This window comes from Opisthocomus hoazin, chromosome 9 (genome assembly GCF_030867145.1).
Source record: "Opisthocomus hoazin isolate bOpiHoa1 chromosome 9, bOpiHoa1.hap1, whole genome shotgun sequence".
Lineage (NCBI taxonomy): Eukaryota > Metazoa > Chordata > Aves > Opisthocomiformes > Opisthocomidae > Opisthocomus > Opisthocomus hoazin.
In genome coordinates, this window is record NC_134422.1 from 13,037,441 (window position 1) to 13,049,267 (window position 11,827).

General features: G+C 44.7%; 1 protein-coding gene across 3 annotated transcripts in view; it reads right to left on the minus strand.

Moving 5' to 3' along the window:
- The window catches only part of PDIA5 (protein disulfide isomerase family A member 5), a 104,988-nt gene that overhangs the window by 22,627 nt on the left and 70,534 nt on the right, over positions 1-11,827 (minus strand). For all 3 annotated transcript variants that reach the window (XM_075429882.1, XM_009943390.2, XM_075429883.1), the window contains one exon: positions 9,471-9,601. In XM_075429882.1, coding sequence (XP_075285997.1) covers positions 9,471-9,601 — 131 coding nt within the window. The remainder of the gene's footprint in view (positions 1-9,470; positions 9,602-11,827) is intronic.

Consider the following 11,827-nt stretch of genomic DNA (forward strand, 5'->3'; position numbering starts at 1 on the left):
GGTGCTGTCTGTGCTCTATCCTCAGCATGAGGACGGGCTCCACTCCTCCTTCAGCCCCCAGCTTTCCTTTAGTACCTCTCAACGGGTGATCTCAAATGCTTTAACTAATATCAATTAATTACGCTTCAAATTGCCCCTAAGAGAGACAGACGTGATTATCCCCCTCTGCCATTACGCCCAAGGTTAAACGGAGTCAGGAAGAGGTTAAGTGGCTCTCAGGGTTCACAGTCCTGCTTGACAGGGAGCACAGCTGCAAGGTGCTGACTCCATTCATTCAACTGCAAAACGACTGGGGCCTCGGAGGGCTCAGCACACGGCAGGATGGATTTCCTCAGCGCGGAGAGTGCAGAGCAAGGCAATGACTTTCCGATTCCCCATCTCTGCTTGAAATCATCACCATCCAAATAACAGGGGTAGATACTGCCCTCCGTTATTGGTTTTTAAATGACTGCAATTCTAAGCGAGTGAAAGCAGCACATTGCACAGCTATCAAAGCAAAGCCGGGAGCTTGGAGACCGCAGAGTAAAGCAAAGCCTGTTTCCACTTCAAGAGTTCCAAGTGATTAACTAGAATTAAAACAAGAGTATTACTTGGTCAATCAAGGAAAGACAGGCCACAGACAGTAATTGTGCAGATAAGAGCTGAAAATGGGTATACTGCTTAAACCAACACAATTCGTGTCGCTGCAGAAGATACTGAATCCACAGGCAGATCTGAGAAAGGCATTTCAGATGTTACTGAAAGGTTAATTCGCTTTAGTTCTACCAGTAGAGAACTGGAGGGCGTTTTAATTGAATATCTGGAACCAAAGCTCATTTTATGACACGACCTGACACATAGCATAATCATATTTCCAAGATATGAGATATTAGTAATTGAAAGGAGAGGATTTTGTCCTTTGAAAAAGGTCACGAGGTTTTTCAGTTAACCATCAGGTCAACCATGGCCTGCCTCACTACTTTTAACAACAGGCAACCTACTACCAATTTCACAGCCTGCTGGTGGGTTTTGTTGGGTTTTTTTCCAAGCGATCTGAACTCTTATTTTGTAGCACTCTGGGGGCATACAGAGCAGATGAGGGATACAAAAACCTAATCTTTGGAAACCACAGCCTTAGACATGAACAATTACAATAGCAGCAACAAAGTCATCAGAACAGGCCAAATTGCAAAGGTGAGAAGAGGAGAACACTCGGCACAAAAACTCCTGGACTGTTTTATGCACTACAAAAGGCGCGGATACGACCGACTGTAGTGAACTACAAATGACGTGACAGCACTTGGCGTTTGGCAACAAGCAATCCTTTATGACGGAAAGCTGTACAGCAAGCCACCTCTGGACAGAAAGGTTTGAAGAGCAATAGTTACACCCAGAACAAACCTTAAGTGTCTGCATTGTCTGTGGATAAATCCTGTCACTGGCCCACATGGCACAAATGAAGCTGGGAACAGCAGTTAACCAAGTCAGCATCTGCCTTGGTTAACTGCAAACATAGTTAAAAAGCAAATGAAATCATTTTGCCATCTAACATGCCAGTGGATGCAACTGGTAATGAGAAGATAACTGGCTGTGAGTTAGCAGCGGTCTGGCAGAGCGCAGGGGGGGCTCTGTTGAATTACACATGCGCTAAGCAAAGCTCAGAAGCAGCCCCTGTTACGATACGGTTCATCACCAGAAAAAGCATCTGCCTTACTGGAAATGGGTTTGACGGCTGTGCATAAGAGTGGGTGGCATATTCATAGTTCAGTGTCTCCTAATGTACCCTCACAGACTTTACGTGATGTTGCACCAACACAACTGCGTGTCTGCGAGGAGAGAACTTCACAGGGCAAAGGCATGCACTTCCCTCCTCTCCCCCTTCTCACAACCCTGAACTGTTCATATACAGCTAATATTCTTCTATTCCAATACTCTGCGAATATACCAGTTCAAGCAGCTGTAACATTTCAGGGTTACAACAGATGTAAAGCATGAGTGCTGTTGTACAAAACAAGAGGAGCTGGATCACCCTGATAAATATCAGTTTAATGCCACAGCTCCACAACAGCCACCTCTGAGCACTTCCATCACGGCTACGCGCAGTCCTGTGAAGTGCCTCAACTTCTGAGTTGAGAGCAGTTAAACTTGTTCTCTCGGTGCTAATTAATATCCCCAACACAAACAGTGAGGCTAAGAGCAGTTCTGCCAGCCTGATTGCAGAGACCACTCCATAAATTCACCCTTTATCAAACCCAGCCTGTTAATGGGCTCTGTGGCATCGGCACCATTTACACTGACAGGAACGCACCTCGGTAACGCGAGCCTGCAGCAAGAGCACCACTAACGCACGAGAGAACCCAGTCACCAGCAGAGCTAACATACCGAAATTCTGCAGTACCAGCCCACGCAGGATTTAAAGCTTCATTATCAGAGGGTCCAGACCTCGCTTCTGCCTCTGTCGACAACCAGAAAATCCTTCCTGCAACGGTTTTTGCCTTGAAATGGATTCTTTCTGTTCAGCGTGTTTTTAATATTTTTTGGATCATCTAAGCTTCATTTACAAACATGCACATTTTGTTCAGGCTCTCCGATACAGCCTCCTAATGAAAATGAGATGCGCTTGCAAGCGACGGGAAAACCTCTTGGTGGGAGCCAAGCCAGAGCCACCGTGGGATGCTGGATTCATCCGTGCTGCTCTTTTGCTCAGCGCCGTTGAGTGCTGTAGCCCCCTCTGTGCATCCTCCCCACAGCACTATGCCGCCCAGGTCTGCGCAGCACCGGTCAGCCCACGCCCAGCAGCCACGGGCTGAAGCCTCACGGTCAGTCCAAGTTGCCGTGTTTTATCACAGCAGGCCAGCTCAGCCAGAAGACAGCATTATCCCACCAACCTTCCTGTGCAGAGGCTGAGATGCAGCACAACCAGCTTTGTCCCAGCTTACTTAAAAAAACAGGAGGGATGAAACGGAAACATGATCGCTTTCTTACGAGCAGCTTTTTGATGACAGCTTGGGTCCCCCGGGCAAGCGAGCAGGGCTGGAGGCGCAGACTGGCCCCGCTGCTAGCTTTAACAGCCAAAACACCGTCTGCACCCACTCTGCAGACGCTGCAACCCACTCCGACAAGGACTCTCCGCCAAGTGCTTTTTTGTCGTTGTATATCCCTCCGTGCGTAACTTGGACAGAAGAAACTGGGCAGGTTTTATCGTGGAAGGACAGAGAAGGAGCATAGCAGGATACAGAATGATTAATATTTTGAACAAAGCCTATGTGTAAAATCAATGCAAGTTTGCTTTAGGTCTCAGCATCTCACGCACTGCTGAGGAAACACACAGGGATGGGCACGACTGATTTAGTCAGAACTGAAAAGATGTATTCCCTATCTGATTTCTTACTGCTGGAGAAATCCCTGTCTCATTTGTTTCTTACTTCTTACTGATGGCCGGGAGATGACCCATCAGACAGCAATGATGTCAAGATTCCTGCTTGATTTGGAAGCCAAAAAACTTTTTTGTTTTACATCAGAACAATACCCCAGCTACCATCTCCCACTAACAGCTTACAACAACATCCAGCCTTTTAAAGGCTCAAACACCATCCCGAAGTCGTCTGTGATTTTCTCAAGTGCAACACAGATTAAGCTCCCTCATTCACTTCTCCCAGCCCTGAAAGTAAGCCCTACAAAAAAATTAAGTAAGAGCCAAGGAGGCTGAGGTCTCTTAATTGCACATCCTCTTGTCGCAGCACAGCCACTCTCAATAAAAAAATACCTCATTAAAATCATCCTCAGTACGGTTTATTTCTGGGTTTCTTTGCGTAACCCCTGTGGGTCAGGCTTCACCAAAAAATCACCTTTTCCAGCTGCGAAAATAATTTCCAGTGAAGTGAAAGTTTCACTGATGAACAGAGAACCGGAAACCAGCTCCCAGCAAAGTATTTATTAAAAATACCCATTCTGTGAACCCTGATGCGTCCCACAAATTGAGGCCATTTGGCAAGTTAATAATATTGGCAAATGCCGCTCTTACAAACCATTAAACGGAAGCATTTTTCCCCTATTATTTCTCATTGCTGCTGAAAGTCTTTGTTTTTTTAAGAACTCTTATTACCTTGTGTTTTTACAAAAGTAAGAACTGAATGAATTTGCTCAGTGCCGAGCCCTTCCACTAAAAGTGACTGATCTAAAAAGTAAGCGCCCCCCCATCTGGACCTGTTAATGACTGGTCTATTATATATAATTCCTGTTTCTGACACAGTCAATTCATTTGTAGTCTCTTTGGAAGCAGCAATCTCTACCAAAAAATGCTACAAATGTGTTTGCATGTGTTGGTCTCTCATTGTTACGAGCCACAAGTGAACAGCTTCTGTTTCTGTGCAAGAACTACTAGGGGGTGTTATTCAGCCTTTCCTATTTAGAGAAAATCAGAACTTGATAGGAAGGGTAAAAAAAACCCCACCAAACCCACGAAACAAACCAAAACCAACAAATAAAAACAAAATCCAAAACAAACCAAAACCCACTGTGTAGTTCAAAGTGTTGCTATTCCTCGAAATGCAGCATTGCTGTGGTCGGAAGGCACTTCTGGAGACCATCTAGTCCAACTCCCCTGCTCAAAACAGGGTCACCTAGAGCAGGCTACCCAGCACTGTGTCCAGTTGGGTTTTGCATATCTCCAAGGATGGAGACTCCACACCCTCCCTGGTCAACCTGTTCCAGTGTTCAACCACTCCCACAGTACAAAAAAAAAAACATTGCCTCTTATGTTTAAGCAAAATTTCCTGCATTTCAAGTTGTGCCCATGGCCCCTTGTTCTGTGCCTGGGCACTGCAGAGAAGAGTCCGGCTACGTCTTCTCTACCCCCCACAGTAGGCACTTATGAATACTGGTAAGACCCTCCTGAGCCTCCTGTTCTCCAAGCGGAACAGTCCCAGTGCTCTCACAGCCTCTTCTCATATCTCAGATGCTCCAGACCCTTAATCACCATCATGGCCCACCACTGGATTCACTCCAGTATGTCAATGTCCTTTCTGTACTGGGGAGCACAGAACTGGATGCAGCAATCCAGTTGTGTCTCAGCAGCACTGACCAGAGGGGAAGGCTCAGCATCCTTGACCTGCGGGTGATGCTCTCCCTAACACAATCGAGGGTGCCCATCTATAAGGTCTGTGTCCCCAGCTCTGATTTGTTTCTACAAGAGCAGAAAAGACCTAGCATAAGCTTGAGGGAACATCACCCAAGAAAAGAAAAAACTTGATAGTCACATCACCAAATTATGACATCAAAAAGGCATATTAAATCCCACGTATGAACAAGGCAGAAGAGGGAATCATGTGGGTTTTAGTTAGAGAATGTGACGGTCATTAATTTGGTATGGGTCTTAGCATTGGCTCGACAAGAAATTCCACGTAGGACTCTAAGGGCTTCTCCAGACACAAGCTGGGGTTAAAACCATAGTATGCTCCTGAAGAACTATGTGCATCTCCTTATTTCATTGAAAAATGCTCATCTTGCTTCAATCACTTTTTTTTTCCTTAATTCAATTTGAGTAATGCAGCAGGAACATCTCCAACTGAGAAGACACATTATTTACCGGAACTTTGTTGCTCTTTGTGATTCTGACAACTAATCACAACCAACTGCTTCTGTTTTGCAGAGCTATAGTAGGAGGAGGTTAAAATTTAATGCATTGGCAAAGTCAAATCTCAATTATCTGCAATAAGGGAGGGGAGAGAGCACATAAAAGTAAAAATACAGATAAAACACATTCAGATAAGCTAGATGAAGAAACAGTGAGGACGTAAGAGAAAGAAGAAAGAAAAGTCAGTGCGTTGATCCCAGAGGAGGGAGCAAACTGGCCAGTCCCGGATGCTAGGCATTTAACGCTGCAAGCCTTGAAACCAGCTCTGGATGCAGACCACGGGCGTGCAGCTAGTGTGCTTCTGGCCACAGCTGGTTAAGTGCTGCGCTCTGACCGGGCTAGCCTGGATCTATTTCTTGTCCGTTTGGGTCATTTCCCAATTCGGTTCCCCGGCCCCCCAAATCCTGATCGTCCTCGTGCCAGGCTACGCGTGTACCCCAAAGCATACTCAGACTAGTTGTCTCCTCTCCCCACTTCTGGACGAAGCCAAGTAGTTACAAAAACTGGGACAGCTGGAGTAGTGGATGGTATCCAGTACTCCAAGGACTGGTCTGTGGATGTAATATAGGCACAGATCCCATAAACCCTCGCGAAACGCCTCTCAAATGCTGGTGCAATAGGCCTGCTGCTTGCAAATGCTCCTCAAACCCCTCCTGGCAGTCCCCAGGACACAACACACCTGCGGCATCACGCTTCACTTCAGCTGACTGTATCACTGCCCTCCTCTTACTTCAGGCACTTTGAACTCAGAGGTAAGGGAGTGGGATGACAATTACACCTCAGGACCACAAGAGCCCTGCAAGGGTCCAGAGAGGAGCCGGGCCAGGTGCTGCGCGACACAGATGCCAGCAGCCTGCTCCAAGTCCTGAGAAGCAGCAACAAGTGCCAGCCTGCACCATGAGCCTCCGTGGCGTGGTGGGCACAGAGGGTACAGACCCCCAGTGGACATGCGGATGAAGATCAGGTCCAAGGCAGTTATTGGCACACATAGCATCAGCTTTTCTGTAGCTGGCACTTCTGCCCCAAGTCAGTACTGGGGACCTGCCCCTACTGCTGCCTCCTGCCGCAGATCAGTCTTCACAGCGCACAGAGGGGCCACTGAGGAGAACGGGAATGTGAAATCAGATCAAGAACTTCAGTCTCTGTGTGTGTCAAGTCCACAGGAGGGGATTTTTTTCACCAGTAATTTTGAGTGTTTTGATACTGATTATCAGTCCTTAAAATATTCCACAGGCACTGGGAATAACCTTTACGCTTCACCCACATTCAGGGTGATGGAGTAACGAGTTCCCCATCTTTTCCGTGTGGATGTAGCAGTCTTCTCTTCCGGAGCTAAATCACTGTGAAGTACTCTTCAGCACCTTTAAAGCACCGCTTGGCTCAGTCCACAGTTATCGGCATAGCAGCAGATTGATGGTTCTCCTATACCTATTGAGTAATTTGGACTGGAAGCAGCCACAGAAAAGCCAGATCTCATTTTAATTTGCATGTAAGATATATATCTGTGGCCTTTGCCTACAGGTTTGTCACTCTAGCTGAAAGCTTTACAAAGGTTAGAATATTCAACTTTCTGCTTTAAATTCTAATGACAGATGAGAGATATATTTCTTAGCATAAATATTTATATATAAACATACTTTATATATGCATGTATACACACACCCCCAACCTTAAAATATCTCAGCATATGTTTAAGTGTAACAAATACTGTCATAGAGGCACAAGTGAATGGAGTAACATTCTGTGAGTCTGCACTGACCTAAGATGTGGATCTGAATAAAAAAAGAAAATTATTTGAAATAATGGGGCCTGGCAATTTTAACAGTGTTCCTTCTGCACTAAAATAAGCAAGTTAAGACTAATTGGCAATGTAAGCTCCAAGAGGTCTCAAGATTGAGAAAATGGTAAACAAAAGCTAATCTATCAAATATAGCAGGAAACACATTATCACTGCAGAAAAGCAGAAAAATAGAATGATTTGTACTGTTCTGTTGCATTAATGACTATTTCACAGAAACCGAGGATTTAAAATATTCCTCTGCTGCTTTCCCCTGCACCCAGCGACGGGCAGGCTCACTGCGCTCCCTCTGTGCGCCTGCTTTCGGCTTTGCACACAGACACGGCCACGATCAGAGAGAACACATCTGACAAAACAGAAACTGTGCATGACCCACATACAGACAAGACAACAGCAACGCTGACTGTCTCAGGAGTCACTGGAAGGCCGGAGTGGTTCCAGTTAACACCTTGCTGTCCTGTACATAGGTGGTCTCATGCAGCACTGTATCCAAAACAGTGCAAGAAGGTGCTGGCTGAGGGGAAGCCCCAAAGGACCCAACAGGCTTACATCACGCAAGCCTTGCTTTTACAGCCTGCACGTTCAGACAGGGCCACAGTGATCTTTATTCTTGCCTTCTGGTGTAAGGGTAGAGGTCAACCTGCAAGCAACAGTATCATAATTGGCCCATCAGGCAAGTTGCCCCATGCTTTCAACCGAGAGCCGCATACTCACTGCACGTAGTGTCTTTGCTTTAAACACGACCTTAAAAAGACCAAGAAATTAAGTGCCTTAAAAAGATGTGGGTAAAATCCAAAAGGGAAATAAATCTCTCTTCCACGGAAAGTCACTCATCGGGTGAAGAGAACTCAAGAGATGGCGAACTCCTAAATCTTACCATTTTGTGTGCAATCATTTGATTTTAAAGTTATGGCTTGCTCTTACCCAGCTGAGGTCCGTGAATCAGAAATTCCTGGCACATAGGCAATTTTTAGTTAATAGATGGTGGGAACTGGAGTTGAGAAGGGATTAAGTCCCCTTCCCTTTTCTTTTACAACCTTCCAGAAACCTCCCCTCTGAATTGCACCCCTCCCTTCTCCCACATCCCATATCCAGCACGGCTTTGCAGGAGCCCAAAAGCATTCATGTTTAATTCTCTAACAAAAAAGCAAAATGAGGGGCTGCCTGATTAAACATTAAGGACCTGAGCTTTTTCTCCCTTTCTGGAAAATACCTTCAGTTTAATGGGTACAAGTTAGTAACTGCTTATCTGAAGGTTACCCGTGAACTGCAGGGCTGGCCATGTGATAGGGAAGAATTATTCCTGCATCTGGGTGGGCTGAGTCATGGTGCTATAAAAGCAAGTTAATACTATCTAATGTTAAGAGCCAGGATTATCTTCTCCCTTTGACAGACCCCTCAAAAGTTAAGAACCTGTACCACATCTGCCTGTCTCTGGGACAACACAGGAAAACAGAAGAGGTCCCTCTGTTCACCTAATTTATAAAGGGCCCGATTCAAAACGTCTCTAGAAATATTCTCAGCAGCTTCAAAAAGAAAGCGTGCGTGTGATGCACGCAAAACAGTCTGGGAGGAAGAAGCTATGCCCATATTCCCAGTGGAGATTTAAATGTAGATTTATTACAGACAAACTTTATTCCATCAAAATTTGTTCTCAGCCTCTGGGGACTGATTCCTCCCACATCACTCTATTGATTTCACTACTAAAGTGCTGCACTAATGAGTCAGGCTCTCCATGTCCATTGTGCTACTATAAACAATCACAATTTGTTATATGGACCATAAATTGCAGCCAAGGAAAATAAATCTGTTTTGGTTTTGTAGCCCTGTCTGCTTTGGTGTCTGCATTAATGTAATAACTCTTTCGGTAAACACTGTATACTGTTTTGTTTCCATTCATAAAGACACAAACAATGGTGCCAAAGATGGTCCCATGCAGTTATATTCTGAGTCAGGTCGTTACCCTTAAAGGTCTGGGGACAGGGAGGGAATTAATTCGGGATTTCACAAAACTGTAGGGTTTATAAAACCCATCCACGTAGAGAGGTATTTACTCACATGGTGCATAGAACATGACAAGGGTGTGCTTCTTCTTCTTCAAGGACTCCCTGAAGTCTTCTCCAGCAAGGTGGATAACACTCGTCTGTTTTTCTTCCCATGCAGGCTCAGGTGGAGGTGGTGCTTCAGGACTAGAAAAGTAAGGAAATGAGATTAGTTTGAAAATGTTTCTGGAAGCAGGCAAAGGGGCATCACGTCCTTCCTACCATGAAGGAGCTGAGGTCAAACATCCTTCAGGGTGCCTGTGCAGCAGAAAAACGTGCTCGATATTTCCAACACCAGATAACAACAAAAAAGATGCAAGTTCATTTCTGGAACTCAATAAAAATATAATTTAAGCGATCGTACTCAGGCATATGAGTAGGAATGCAGAATAAAGATTTCCTACATTGCATCCAAATCTGGGTGGAAAAAACAGTGCTCTTGTGTCACTGTGTCATCCATAGGCATGAACTGAGAAGAACAGCAATCAAGTGGAATCAAAAGGCAACCGATATAGAACAGCATCTTCCATTCAAACATCCTTTTTGTACTATTTATCACTATCATGCAAACTTCTATAAAGAATTTCATGACCTTCTCTTGAATTCAGGTATTAAAGCCAGGATGCAATAATCAGCATTGTTCCACTTGGAAGACTGGGGGTGACTGAACTGGAATATTTTACCTTGATAAAGAGAATGTCAGGTTTCAATTACGACTGCACATACTGACTAGATCAGAGCAATCCCACACATCTAGAGCGCCTCTAACAAAACTTCTGCTATTCACCAGCTCACAGACTTCTCTCAGACTCATTAAATTCATTCCTGCTGTATCTTAAACAGTGATTACTTATATAAAATCATCAGAATGGTGCCACTGTATAAAGACCTTCATATGTCGCCTTGGTAATAAATTAACTTTTCAGACTTTCCTGTCACTTCAAATGACACCATTTTAAGTTGTATCAGGTACATAAAAACCAAGTGGAGGAAAAACTCCATTTTTAAAGTCCTACTCAAGGTCACTTGGTGGACATCTATTGTATTTCCATTGATACTGATTTGTCAGTTTTTAGCAAAAGAATTAGGGCAGCTGGTCTGAATTTTCACACGAACACAGTCGGTGTGAGCTATCATCGATTACAGTTACAGTCAGAGGTGTGACTTCATCTCACATAGACCCTCCCATGCGGACCTGAAATCAGCTACCCAGATACTGGTAACAACCCAGTGTGGCAGCACAGACTACAGTCACCACAGAGGGACCAGAGCCGAAACCCGCGCGGCTGAAACTCAACCCCTCCCTGGGACCGTACTTCTATTTCCAGCCTGCACCCCTACTTCCACCAACTTCAGTGCAGCTGTGACAATTTTATCCCTGGTCAGCAAACAAGGATCTTATGCTACTGCATCTCTAGTTGGCAGAACATCCAGCAGTCGAGCAGGAGACAAGCTGTCTGGGTTTCCCCAGTGTTGCTGACTACGTGAGGCTGCAGACAGGAGTCTTTCAGAGGCATAGCAGGACCCAGAAGGGATTAACACCCCTTTCCCCTTCCTCATTGCTTATTCACCTGCCAATACCTACAGGCAGCATCAAGCTGATTGTGTAACTCAATATAAATTGCGTAGCGCTCAAAATACTCCAGCAAACTGGTGAAACTAGGACAGAGACTTAACACCCAGTATTGACACAGCAGCCTGGAGACGGAGTATGCAGGGAGGCCAAGGCAGTACTGCGTCTACATGTGAAGTACAGGTAAAACCTCCCAACATGCTACAAAGATGCTGCCAGACCATATCGATCACCTGATTTGAAGCACTCCAGAGATGTAATTTAAAAAGAAAAGAAAAATAAAACCACAACCAAAAAGCCCCCATCAAATAAGAGGGTAAAAAATAAGATTACATTCCTCACGCCAACTGTGCTTAGCGGTTAAACGATTTAAAAAATTCACAAAACACTGGCAGTTATTTTTCCCATTGAATAATGCAAAAAGTACATTAGGCTTACAGTACCTAAAGGAAATGCATAGTTTATTCCAGAATAGTTAGAGAAAGAACTGTACCAGCAATTTACTTCTTTGAAATGAAATTATTTTCATCATACATGGAACTTAATTCTGCATATTTTAGCACACCACCCAAGAAAAGCCAGTTAGTGCAGACAAAGGTGATGTTTTCACTGGTCTCGCTGACTTTCCTTCAGCCCCGTGCAGCTGGTATTCTAGGCATTGGCTCTGAAATGCTGGAAAGAGAAAAGCAGAACTGCAGAAATTCAGTTACTAACAGTGAAATCTGCTGCTTAGTAGAAAGAGAGAACAACAAATGTTCTGTTTATTTTTCAGAGCCATTGCTATTCCTTCTCTGGTGAGA